Source organism: Homalodisca vitripennis, chromosome 1 (genome assembly GCF_021130785.1).
Source record: "Homalodisca vitripennis isolate AUS2020 chromosome 1, UT_GWSS_2.1, whole genome shotgun sequence".
Lineage (NCBI taxonomy): Eukaryota > Metazoa > Arthropoda > Insecta > Hemiptera > Cicadellidae > Homalodisca > Homalodisca vitripennis.
Genome location: NC_060207.1, coordinates 177513069 through 177527712, shown reverse-complemented (window position 1 = coordinate 177527712; position 14644 = coordinate 177513069). Strand labels below are relative to the sequence as shown.

The 14644-nt window shown below is 34.7% G+C and overlaps 1 protein-coding gene across 1 annotated transcript in view; it reads left to right on the top strand.

Annotated features, from left to right (window-relative positions):
• The first annotated feature begins 278 nt into the window (after positions 1–278).
• Positions 279–14644, top strand: part of LOC124354097 — a 16819-nt gene continuing 2453 nt past the window's right edge. The window contains exons 1-7 of the mRNA XM_046804307.1: positions 279–378; positions 3922–4065; positions 5771–6106; positions 6483–7102; positions 7484–7698; positions 9143–9241; positions 9492–12910. Of these exons, the coding sequence (XP_046660263.1) occupies positions 279–378; positions 3922–4065; positions 5771–6106; positions 6483–7102; positions 7484–7698; positions 9143–9241; positions 9492–12910 (4933 nt within the window). The remainder of the gene's footprint in view (positions 379–3921; positions 4066–5770; positions 6107–6482; positions 7103–7483; positions 7699–9142; positions 9242–9491; positions 12911–14644) is intronic.

Below are 14644 nucleotides of genomic sequence, written 5' to 3'. Positions count from 1 at the left end.
CATTTTTATGGTTTGACATTCAAGGATTTTCGAAAATTAGCTTTTGAATTTGCAGAAACTAATCAAGTTAGTAATCCCTTTGATAGAGACACTAAAATGGCTGGAAAAGAGTGGGCCTTAAGTTTAAAAAAAAACACAAGTTATCTCTTCGTGTACCTACAAAAACAAGTCTTACACGAATCATGGGCTTTTCAACAAACCTCAAGTTGACTTATTCCTTTCAAAATCTAGAAGAATTGATGACAAAACATAAGTTCCCCCCTTCAAGAATGTTCAACATGGACGAGTCGGGAATTTCTACTGTGCCAAACAGAGCCCCAAGGGTGGTATCAGTTCAAGGTAAAAAAGCTGTCGGAAAAGTTTCATCGGCAGAAAGGGGTCAGTTGACAACAGTAATTTGTGCAATGAGTGCGAGTGGGTAATTTCATTCTCACCTGCTAACGTTTTTTGCCAGGAAAAGACTGAAACAAGAATTGTTAAATGGTACTCCTAACAGAAGCTGTCATGTTTTGTTCAGAATTCAGGCTATAGCAATTTAGAAATATTCCTAGAATGGCTAAAGCACTTCCAAACACACATTTATTCTTCTAAGGACAACCCGGTGCTCTTGGTAATAGATAACCATGCATCTCACATCAGCATTAACGCTGTAAACTTTTGCAGGGACCATGAAATTTACTTATTAACAATTCCCCCACATAGTAGCCACAAGCTACAACGTCTGGACAAATGTTTTTTCAAACCTTTAAAGGACTTCTTTGCTCAAATGTGCGACCAATGGATGATGAACAATCCAGGTCGTGTTATATACTCAATTTCAAATATCAGACTGTTGGGTGAAGCATACCCAACAAGCTGCTACAATGGGTAGAGGAATCAATGGCTTTAAAGAATGCGGGATTTATCCGATCAATAAATACATATTCAGTGAAGAGGACCTTCCTTCCAAGCTCAGTAACCGATCAAGGTTTTCCAGTTGACCCAATTATAGAGGACGATATGCAAACTCTTCAGACACCAGCACAAAACGGAGGTGAGACACCCACAACATCAATGCCGAACGCACCATCTTCGTCAGCTCAATCAACAAGAAAAACATGGGTTTCTCCAGCAGACATTAAGCCGCGCTCCCAAAGAGATATTAACGAGCTCACCATTTAAGTTGAAGCTTGAAGAAAAGGAAAATGAAAAGAACGAAGGGGAAGAGAAACGCTTGAAAAAAATAGATAATAAGAAAAATCCAGCAAAAAAGCTGTTCCCTTCTGACTCCGCTACCAAATCAAAAGTAAATAGGCCTACTGGATCATCACAGAATAAGGTCCAAGCAGGCTCATCAAAAGAGAAAATTATTTGTCCAGCCTGTGAGGAAGAATATACTGACCCACCAGAAGAAGACTGGCTCCAGTGTTCTTTGTGTATAGAATGGTGGCATGAAGATTGCTCAAAACTATGAAGGTGTAGGAGGTTTTGTGTGCGATTATTGTTGACTTCCATTGTGACACTTTACCAATTTTAAGTATCATTTTGTCAAATGGTTTGTTTGTAGATTGATAAAAAATAAAAAAATTTCAACCAAAAAAGTGCGAACTTCTACCCCACTACCTGCGAACTTTTGCCCCACTTATGGGGGCAAAAAGTTCGTTTTTGCAATGTTTTGTAATTTGATGCTTATTGCAAAAAATATATTTTAAAAGTAAATTGTATTAATGTTGATCGAAAACTATATAAATGTAGCTATTATTTTAAATTTTTTTATTTATTTTTAAAGAATGCCTTTTATAGCTAAGCTTTGCTTGAAGCTTAGGTGCGCACTCTTGCCCCCACTCTACTCTGATATATATAATTATATATATACATATATATATATATACATATATATATATATATATATATTGTTTACTATGTATGTATGTATGTTTATATATATATATATATATAATATATATGTACGTACTGTATGTATGTTATAACGCACACCACATATATGTAAATGATACATGTTCAAATGTTTTGTTGTTATTCTGCAGATTAATTTTCAATAGCCTTTAATTTGATACATAATTTTCTGCTTGGTTATGGATTAGGTTTTTTTACTTAAAATCGCATGATTTTCCCTTTGTATTGTACCGCAATGCGATTACTCCCTTTTCAAAAAGTATATTACGTGTAACGGTGTGTTGCATATAATATTATTCAAGTACTGTAAGTATAATCGTTCCTTGAGTAATGAGCTGGAGTGAAAATAGTAGTAGTAACGGATTTATAAATCATTAAAAGTATTTGTATAATCTACAACACTACATAATAAGCTGTTTATTTGTGGGTTCTTAAAACCCCAGTGCACGTATAAAAGCAATGTGTAAATTTCCTTTAAACATTTTTTACACTATCACCTATTAAAATATTATTGTTATCTATTAAGGTCTTTTAATATTGAAATTCACCTTAAATTTCCTTTGTTTGCCCCGCACCACAGGTATATCCATGTTTAGAGTTTTTATTGGGAACACTTAGTAGATGTAGCTGTTAGTAGTAGAAAAGGGGTGGGGGGGGTGGGGGGGTGAATTAGCTCTACAATCTTCTAATTAGACATTATATCAACATTCTCGGTCACATGAAGAACCGTAAAACCAATTTATGTATTAGAGTTCTGTTACGGGACAAAGTGGTGGGGGGGGGGGGGGGTGGGGGGGGGGGGGGGTGGGGGGGGGGGGGGGTGGGGGGGGGGGGGGGTGGGGGGGGGGGGGGGTGGGGGGGGGGGGGGGTGATTATAAATAATTAAAGAAAAAACATTTTTAAACTATGGAACTATAACAATAATTTAAATAAAAAACACAAAAAATCCAAATAAATACATAAACAGAAAAACACAAATTAATATGTTGCAGTTGTATAAATAACTCAGCTCGACCCAGAATTACAAAAACTCTAATGAATATAGAAATAAAGAAATGAAGTATCACTCAATTTTTTTGTAAACTTAAATTTAAAATTAAAAAAAAATATTTTTCTCTGCAGTTATTGTTAATGGTATTTTAGTTTAAACAAATTTTCCACGTAATTAAGAGTTTTTTCTCATAAAACTGCAGTCTATGTTTGTCCATAATTACACTGGTAATACCACATCTTGTTAGTGTTTGTTTTTATCATTGAACACTAGATTGTTCTAATCACAGTAATGTTGTGCCATGTGCAAAGCAGTAGGTACCTAGGTACAATGGCAGGTCAATTGTAAATAATAGAAAGTGAGCAGGACGTAATATAGAACCCTGAGGGACTCTCCTTCAATCTCTAGTTTGGATCTTGTTGTATATACAACTCGATCTTCTGTTTGCTTTGATCTCAACAGAATAGTTACGATCTTTCTTTTGATCTTGCTGCACAATTATGTATTCCAAATAGGTTAAGTTCTGAATTCATCTGATCATGGTCAAGGCAGTCAAACACTTTAAGTAAGTCTAGGATGGTGCTTGATACAGTGTTCCCAGCTTCTAAATTGTTGCAACAATCCAAAATACCACAGAACTATAGAAAACCCAAACATGCAACACAACACCTACTCCCGCGCTGATAAGTACACCTCTACTCTTGGATATAACTCAGCTGAAAAAGAGGCAGGATGAAATGGAGCACAGAATAAAGGAGCTCACTGTTCACTTCGACCATAACACCTTACCTAAACATGTCAATTACTTAATAAATCATAGTCCTTACTGCAGTAAAACAAAGGCACAGACTCAAGGACCAAACTACTACCAGCTTTATAAAACCAAAAAAAATTTCTGGTTAGAAAAGAGAATATTTTTAGCGGTATCTCTGCAAAGTGGCCAAAATAAAAAATACACAAAATAAAGAATTAAGGCTGAACAAAGGAAACAGTCATATTTCAACTAAAACATTACCTACAAACAGCACTTTCAGGTGAATCCAACGGAGCGGACAACTTCACAGGGCAACAAGCTCAACAGGGGAATCAGCCAAACCCCGCCAGAAAAACTGTCTGTAACAGCACTGACAGGGGAACTCAGCCAACTGACAACTTCACAGGCAAACAAGTTCAAACAGGTGGGAATCAGCCAAACCCCCGCCAGAAAAAACTGTCTGTAACAGCACTGACAGGGGAAACTCAAGCCAACTGACAACTTCACAGGCAACAAGTTCAACAGGGGGAATCAGCCAAAACCCCGCCAGAAAAACTGTCTGTAACAGCACTGACAGGGGAAACTCAGCCAACTGACAAACTTCACAGGCAACAAGTTCAACAGGGGGAATCAGCCAAACCCCGCCAGAAAAACTGTCTGTAACAGCACTGACAGGGGAACTCAGCCAACTGACAACTTCACAGGCAACAAGTTCAACAGGGGGAATCAGCCAAACCCCGCCAGAAAAACTGGTCTTGTAAAACTGCACTGGACAGGGGAAACCCAGCCAACCGACCAAATATTTAACAGAGGGAATCAGCCAAACCCCACCAGAAAAACTGTCTATAACAGCATTAAGCGACGATGAAGATTTTAATATCATAGAGGTGGAAGCTGATATTCACTTTCCCGGATCCCTCATCTGTATTGGACAAACCAATTTCTCAGCTCAGAACTTTATCATCTGCTAGATGTAGCCGTGAAAAATCTTCTGTAACTGCAAAAAAACTGGATCCATCTGAATCCATTGAAGAATTTTTTAATAAAAACATTGACTGCTACAGGGAAAAACCAACGACAATTAACTAAATCCTCTGACAACAGTAATAAAAGCACTCATTTTTTTAGACATGGGACAAAAACAAAAAGACAAAGAGAAAATACACTACAAAACCAGGACTTTTGTAAACAAAAAATATATCCAAGCCAAAAACAGTAAAAGATTAGTAGTGGCACACCAAAAATGTAGATGGACTACAGAATAAAATTGAGGAGAGTAACACACTTTCTTCACTACACTAAGCCCGACATAGTAATACTATCAGAACATGGCCTAATGTTTGAAAAGTTAGAACATACCAGACTTACAGGGTATAGCTTAATTGGAGGGTTCAGCAGACAGAATCACAAAAAAAGGAGGTGTTGCTGTATTTGCAAAATCCAATGTGCAAAATGACATAACATTTGTCTCAACATCCAACCCAAGCCTCAGAATGTATATGTGAAACAACCCTTCTTAAAATAAAACTGAAAAAAACAGCAAACTGTATATTTCTAGGGGTATACAGATCACCTAGCAGTAATCTTGACCAAGCCATTGAAGTACTCATGGCTCAACTAGACAACGCTCTTACAACAAATAATCCTATGATTGTAATGGGTGATATAAATGTAGATGCCATGACAGTGAATGAAAACACACTGAAACTGGAAGAAGAAGCACTCCTAGGATATGACTTGAGAAGACTTAAACTGCCCCCCACAAGAATAACGCATAGTAGCCAAACCTCCATCGACTTTATATGTACAAACATGAGTGTGAAGCTGACATATCTACCCAAGTCCTCGACACAGGAATATCCGACCACTGTGCCCAGTTATGTAAAATCAATACAGACAAAAGACTCATCCCAGCACAGACACTGACAAGAAAAAATAAACAAATATACAATGGAGGACTTAAGACTTTTACTGGAAGTAAAGGACTGGAGTAAGGTATTACAAACAAGCAATGTTGATGACGCATTTGAAATGTTCCACAAAACACTTCAACAAGCATTAGACATCTCCTGTCCTCTCTCTATTATAAAACTAAAAAAAGAACAACCTCAAAAAAATATGTGATGCAGAAAGCAATGAGCTCAAGGACAATTACCTAGAAGCCATAAACCGAGCAATTCTCACAGGGAAACCAGAGGATAAGATGGAAGCAGCACAAAAGAAGAAAGCCTATGATCTGAAATTAAAAACACTTAAGAAAGAAGAGATCGCAAACAGATTTGAGGAAGCAGACAACAAGACCAAAGTTTTATGGAATATAATTAACCAGGAAAGAAAGTCTCGTACCTCAAACATGCAGCTAGACACTCTCATCGTCAACAGGGAAACCATCTCTTCACCAACAGAAATAGCAAATCATCTCAATGAATTTTTTGCAACCACAGCTGAAAGAACACTCATGAACAGTACGCAGAATAACAAGCACACGAAAACAATAACCCAAGACACCTCAAAATGCAATTTGTACTTCTATAAAACAAACTGTGATGAAATTGGCAAAATTATCAATGGACTAAAACAAAAGTCCTCAGCAGGAGAAGATGATTTTTCATCAAAATTGGTTAAATATTGCAAAAATGAAATTCTCATCCCACTAACAAATTTAATTAATAAATCTCTTTCCCAAGGAATATTTCCAAATTGTTTAAAAAAAAACTTCAAAAATATATCCTAAATATAAAGACGGTCAAACGAATGAACCATGCAACTATACCGCCCCCATTTCACTAATATCAACCTTCTCAAAGATTCTAGAACGTGTCATCTTGAAAAGACTTCTAGGCCACCTGAATCAAAATGAACTTCTTACTCCAAGACAGCATGGCTTCAAGAAGAATAAATCAACAACCACAGCAATAACTCAGCTAGTTGAATCTATTATCGACAAACTAGAAGAAGGTTGTATAGCCACAAGTATCTTCCTAGACTTCAGTAAGGCCTTTGACTGCCTAGAGCATGGCTTAGTAATTGAAAAACTCAGATCATTAGGAATTGAAGACAAAGAGGCAGACTGGTTCAAGAGCTACTTGAGCAACAGGAAACAACTCGTAGAGCTTACATCATCAAGCAACGGAATAATTCATAAAATAAAGTCGGAACTGTTACCAGTAACAAGAGGCGTACCTCAAGGATCTGTGCTTGGTCCAGTGCTTTACACTCTTTTGACAAATGACTTCCCACAATATCTGGAGAAATACTGCAAGGTTGTGATGTATGCTGATGACACTGCCCTTATTATTACTGAGAAAGACAAAGAACAACTTGACATCAATTCGTATATAGCTTTTGATATGGCAAAGCAATACTGCCATATCAATGATCTGGTACTAAATGAGAAGAAAACACAGCAGCTAATTTTCACTGCCTCCCGAAACCATCACAGGGGTCTCCCAGAGCTAGAGGTAACAACATCAACAAAATACCTAGGTCTGACTCTAGACAACAAACTATCCTGGGAGCCTCATGTGGATAAACTCTGCAAAAAACTTAGCTCCTGCCTTTATGTAGTACGACGAATTAAACAAATTAGCAATATAGATATGGGTAAATCAGCCTACCATTCTCTCTTTGAGTCCCACCTTAGATATGGATTAATTGTATGGGGAAGTACAACAGCAACAAATTTACAAAGAGTATTAGTAATACAAAAGAGAACCATCAGAGCTCTTACTGGACTGAGACCACGAGACAGTTGCAGGGAAGCCTTCAGAGAACTGAGGATTTTAACAGTAGTAGCTCTTTATATAATTGATACTATTTTGCACTCTGTAACAACTGGACAGACTAGAACTGGAGACCATCACAGCTACAACACAAGAAATAGACACCACTTTGCTCTTGAAACACACCACCTAAGTTTATATGAGAGGAAACCATCATACAAAGGAGCAATCTATTTCAACATTCTACCAGACTCACTGAAGAAAACACCAGCCAAACACCTGAAGAACTCACTCAAAAGTTGGTTTCTCCAGCAACCCTTCTACACTATTCAAGAGTTCATAAACTGGAAATCAATTGCATCATGAACTGATATTTTTAATTTTATGTTCTGTATGTCCTTTATTGTATTGACAAAAATTCTAAACTCAACGTTTATGAATAAAGAATATTGTCTATTGTGAATGATTTTTTCATCAAATCTGTAAGAGTTTTTTATGTAGATTTTCCAGTTAAAAAACAATTTTGTCTTTTTTATATAAGCCTCTTAAGTGATTAATAAGTTGTAATAAAATCACTTTCTCAATACATTTGGACAGAGGGAAATAGGGATACAGGCCTGTAGTTGTGGACTTCTTCTTTATTTCCCTGTTTATGAAGTATTATTATTTTATAAATTTTCAGTTTAGAGAGAAAGGCATCCTGCATTAAAGATTTGTTGGTTATGTCTGTTAAGAAACTCAAGTAAAACACATCAGAAATCTAATATTAAAGTAAAAAAAAATCAAAGCTTACCTTTTTCCCTCCAAAATGTTTATACAAGAGAGCTTACTATAGTAAAAACATATTGTGTATTGTCTTTATAATGATTTTTTACTATATTATAACTTAACCAGTGTATAAGCTACACTTAACCCTTTTAGTGCCACAGCGCCGCGTAAGACGAAAAGGTGACAATGTCCTTGAGTCCTGGGATTGCGTTACACGGTCCACTATATTTGTACAAGAAGTGCCAGAGTCGCGTAACAAGACTTTTGGAATAATATATTTTAAATTTTTTGCTGAAACCATGGAAACTGCGGTACAAAAGTCCAAATTAGAAAAATTTTGGTCCATTTGCTTTTGTACTGTTTGTGATGACGTAAATACGCATCTGAAAACATCTATCTCAAACCTCTGTCTGTTATGTAAATGGCGTTGTATTGTTTACGTTGTGAATTAGTAAACTATAAACATTTTTTATGTTGTGATTGGAAAGTTATAAAATGACCGGCAGTCAAATGATGTGACCTAGATGAGGTTAGTGCCGAAGAAACCACTGCTTATCCAACTGTTCACGAGGAAAGTGCTGATTTTGTCGAGGAAGGCATAGGCTTATTTGGTGTCCAGTTATTGAAAAATCTTTGGAAACTCCTAGTTTAGAGCCGATTGTTTGAGAAAATATTACATCAGATATAGACATTGAAATGCCTGGACCTAGTAGCCGTGTTTTCCCAAGAGACCTATTTAAAATGTTTCACCTGTGGCATTAAAAGCGTTAATGGTGGAAAAACTGGTAACAATCGTATTTTCTTAACAAATGTTTTCTTCAAATACTACAACCATAAGTACAGTAAGTTGAATGTGATGCATTAAATTTTAAGTAATTTACCAAAGCATACAAAATTCTTTGAATTAGTAAATTGTATTGTCAGTAAAATATTATTGTATTGTTAATTATACATAAAATAGAAGTTTGTTAACTTGTCTAAGTACAGATTTCAGTATGGCTATTGTTACAGAGAATTCAGTGCGGGAGCAGAGTCAGTGGTGATTTGTCACACACCTGCGTATGAAGAACCCTTCTCTTCCATATCTTCTGACTCATCTTGCCCTTCTGGGTAGGTATTCAACAATCTCTATTTTTAAGGAATTTCATTGACATTCCCCCCAAATTTTATTTTTAATTTTTCACAAAAATAATAAAATTATCAATCAATTTTCAACAAAAAAAATAAATTTAGATTAAAAAATAAAAGTTTATTTTCATTATAAGAATGAGTATAATAAATTACTTTACTGATCAAGTACTGTATTAAATATACATTAATTGCAGTATGAATAATTAAATTGATTACATTTTGTTGGCAGAATTGATGGATGGACGCCTGCAAAGTCAGACCTTGCTGGAAATCCAGTGGATATTCAGGGAATAATTTATTCAGATCAAAAGGAGAACGTGACAGCTAGGAGTATTAATTCTCACAGGCCATCACTGGTACATAATCAGTTTCCCCCGTGGAGTAATCCGTACTGTTCAGAGACTGGCCAACTTGAACAAGATTCAAGACGACATTCAAGGTCACGCATGTCAGAATTGTATAATGCTACTTCTGCATCCTGTGATTCAACTCTGAGTGAAATGGAATTCACAAGTTGTGTTAGTATGCAAGAAAGAAAAGCAAGAAATTCAACAAGATACTCTGTTGGAATGGATTTAACAAATTGTACAAATGTACATCAAGGAACAGTGAGAAATTCAACTAGGTTTTCCTCAGGAATGGATATGACTTCAATTGTTGGACAGTCTATGGAAAGTACACACTATTCATCTGGAGGCATGGATTTAACTAAAGCTGCAATTTCTCAGCAGCACTTAAACAATCAATATTTGTCACTGCACAATATTTCAAATGCTACTGGTATTAGTTTGAATGATTCAGATTGTTTGGAACTTACTGAAGCTATTGATAATCCAAAGCTGGCTGCCATGTCAACAGTATATCAAGACAACATGGAATTGACAGGGAATGTTATCTATTCTGGGAACAATACTAAGTTCTCATCATCAGGAATGGATCTTACCAATGCTGCAATGCCTCGTCGTGCCTCCGCTATCAGAAGATCAACAAGATATTCCCTTAACAATATGGATTTGACAGAAGCTGTTGGTGACGTTGATAGCAGCATTTTGGATTTCACTGAGGTTGTTGGAGAGCCAGTTATTGCTGAAATAGATCCAACTGAAAAAGAAAACCATAAAGTTTACACAAGATTTTCCACAAATCTTGAGAATACCAATATTTTGGGAGATCGTCTGGAATACTCTGCTGATTCAGAAACCAGCATGGACTTCACAAGGCCGATACACAATATCTACCAATCTTGTAGTAATAGAGCTAGTATGGTACCGAACAGTCACATGGAGTTTACTGCACCCGCGGATTGTCAACTTTTAGAGGATAGGAAGTCAAGCTGTTTGATAGAATCTCATGAAGGATGTCATGATAAATCAGCAAATAAAACCAAGTCGATTGAAAGATTGTTGAAAGACCATGAATCTGAGATGAATTTTACCAAACTCATCCATGACATCAAGAATGCTAGTAGTTGGGTGAGTATGCTGCCAAGTAGTGAGATGGAATTCACTGCAGTGGTAGAGAATGAACCTTTAGATGCGAAAAAATCATCAACTTTGATAAGTGGTGATCGTGACTTTACATTGTCGGTAGAAAAATCTATAAATAACATTCACATGATAAAAAATATAGAAACCAGTATGGACTTGACTAAACCCATCCACAATATGCAAATTGCCAATAATAGGCCAAGTATGTTGCCAGATGGTCAGATGGAGTTCATCTCAAGAGTAAAAAATAACCCTTTAGAAAGAAATTCATCTTTAATAGAAGAATCTGATGGCCATGTGCTAACTTCTAACATATCTACAAATAAAACATATATAAGGGAAAATTTAGAAGCTGATACGAAATTGAATAAATCCATAGCCAGTATTCAAACTGCTAATAATAGGAATAGTATGATGCCAAATAGTCAGATGGAGTTTGCCTCCATGGTAGAGAACCAGCCTTTAGACACAAGGAAATCAACCAACGTTTCAACTTTAATAGAAGAGTCTGAAAGCCATGTGTTACCTTCCAACAGATCAACAAATAAAACCTATCTATTGGAAAATCCAGAAACCAGCGTTGATTTATCTAAGCCTGTAAATAATATTCCAACTTCTAGTAGAGCTAGTATATTACCAAATAATCAAATGGAATTCGCCTCTATGGTAGAAAATCAGCCTTTACACAAAGAGGAATCAACTCACAGTTCAAACTTGGTAGAAGATGATTGTATTTTACTCTCCAACAAATACACAAATAAAATTCACTTAGTGCAAAATCCAGAAACAAACATGAACATCACTATGCCCATACATAACATAGAACATGTGGACAATAAAATCAGTGTTTTATCAAATAGTAGCATTGAATTCACTAACGTAATGGAAACTCATTCTTCAGAAGGAAATCAATTTTCTTCAAATACAACAGAAGCTAATGATAATTGTAAGATGTATAACAACTCAGGTGATAAGGCTACCTCTGCCACACTCAAAACAACTGATAATAGCATGACTTTGCCACAACAAATGACTGAAGAGATGTCCATAGTAGAGGCTGAAAATAAGACTTTAGATGCATCCAGAAGCAAAGTCAATAAAAATCAAAATGACATAGAAAATGATAGTTTGTTGTATAAATGTATTAAACCAACTTCAAACATTTCACCAGAATTCATAGCATCAGTACATGCTGAAACAAAAAATGCTAGTAAAGAAGATCTTGGCATTGGAGGGCAGATTTCTATAACTCAAAAGCAAAATGAATGTTCTTTCACTTCTAAAAGTGTGGTTTTTGACACGCAACAAGCTACCAATATATTGGCTGAGACAATGAATGTGTGTGAATCTCCTGTTTCAAGTTCTTCTAATCCAGATAAGAAAAGTTTAGAAATGGCAGATTTAGAAAACACATTTCAGGTAGTAGATAGTACTTTAAGAGAAGAAGTGTCAGAAATGGATATATCACTTCAAAGTCTACGTGTTAATGATGAAAGCGATGACTCTACAGATGATGATGACGAACCAAAATTGAGAAATGAAAATTTGGCCTCAGAAATTGCCCCACATATCAATTCTGAAGAGTCTGATCTTGATCTTGTTAAAAATGTAGATGGTATAGAAATTATGGAAACTTCTCTTACACAAGATACTATAAATAGTAATCAATATGAAGTATCAGAAAACATCATCACTGAAAATAAAGAAATTGCAGCAGTAAAGTTAAGTGAAATACAAAGTGATGTTTTGGGTTCGAACATTGAAAACAAAAATGAGGAAGCAAACTTAGATCTGCTTAGTATTGATTACAAACTAAAAGAACCGATTCAAGAAGTTCAATCTAATGAGAATACATCACTTGATTCAGAAGATTTCTGTCAAGATGCAGTCAATGAGACTAATATAAATGAAACGGTCTCTAGCAAAAACATTACGTTTACTCGTGGCAGTGCTATTAAGTACAATGTAGCTCCAACACTTTCTTATGATTCCTTCACCAAAAGCAACAATGATAATAGTGTGAATTACCCTCAGGTTGAGCACACGAGCATGTTGGAATCAATGCCATTGATTCAGCGCATTGAAATGACAAAAGACACTCAGGACTGTACCAGCGATACAGTGAAATTAACTAATTCAGTATGTTCAAGACAGGATAAAGGTAAGTGTGTTTTCTTTTTTATGTATTTTATATATGTATAAAAGATTAAATATCTGCTCTCACTCATTCATTGCTAATATAACTAATTGTAGTACTTCAAAATAATGTAGAGGTATAGTTTGACTTATATATTGGTAGTGGGATGAATGTCTTATTACCTTGTATAAACTCTGATACATCAGCTTACAAAACTACTGAACATAAATATTTACTAACAAGAAATCCTTATAATAAGCGTGAAGTATAAAATGAGTAAAATAATTGAAAAAAAAAAAAAATAGCTGTGTTAAGGTTATTAATAATACCAACTTTAAGATGAATAGTTAGTCCTTACTTCAAAACACCAAACCAGTCGAGACAAACTTTAGAAGTTTGTAAATAAAGTTACAAATTTTTTCCTTAAACGGCTAATTTAATGAACGTTGGTGGTTTTAGCCTGAACCTCGGCAGTCCGATCAATCAGGCATTAGTGTCCAAAGATTTAACGCTACAAGTGGCAGTTGGAATTTCCCTGGATGACGGGCCAATTTTTATTGTGCAGTGGTTCGCCAAATGTTTTAGATTGTGCATAATATATTAAAACTTGGAGTTATATATATTTTTGCAATGTGTATATTCCATACATTTTTAATCTGGCACCAAACTATTTTTAGAATACTTTTTATCACTGTTTAAACCGAAGAAAATAATTCTGTTTTTCAAATGTCAAAATCAGATGGTAATAAAGAATAGTAAAACATGTTTCTAATTAATTTCAGTTTTAAAATTTATTTGTTTCTATAGAAACGTTTTGTTTTTTAATGCTCATATCAGTTTTATTAATATTTTGATATTAATTGAAATGTTACAAGATTACTAAAAATTTTATTTTAATCACCTATAGAAAATCTTAAATCATGTATATTGCTCATAAATAATTTATTTTTATGCAGAAATTAAAGAGGACAACACGTTTTTGATGGTTTGAATTGTTATAAATTGCAAAACCTTAAAAAAATGTGTTTAAAAGCCATATTTAGTTCTCAGCTGAGAAGTAGTCAATTCAACTATGATATAAATTTTCAAAACAACCATACTATAGTTTCAAGATATAATTTTTTTAAGACAATATTCTACTAAAAACAAAAATTATATATATTATATTTATTCCAACCAAAAAGTACTACTACAAAATAAAATCTGAAAAAGTGATTTTATCAACACCTTACAAGTATGAAGAAAATATTAATTACTTTACTTATTTTAAAATGTAGATTAGTACTTTACTGGTCATTCTAAAGCTAAATTAAATTGATGAATTATGATGAATGAAAATATAAACCTCAACACTTGAAAACTCAAAAAGTATTAGTTTGTTTTTCTAAAGAAGGTTCCTGACGGAGCCAGGTCCCGGAGACCTCTCTCACACAATGTCTGTCACATTAAATTACACTTATTACAGTTAACATTTATATTACCTCGGAAACAATTTGAAAATTACTCTATGATACTAAACGTTCTGCATGTGAATACTGATTTGGATTTATACCCATTAGAAGTTGTATTTATGTAATGGTAATGCAAAACTCAATAAAATAGTTGCTTTTGAAATAGCTGTATCACACAACTATTATTAAGATAGTCAAACGAAAGTACAGATCTTAGGCTTTTGTGTAGTATAAATAAAATTACTAAAAACTGTTTTATATATGTAAAAATACAAAAAAAATGTATTTTTTTAAATAAAGACAATTT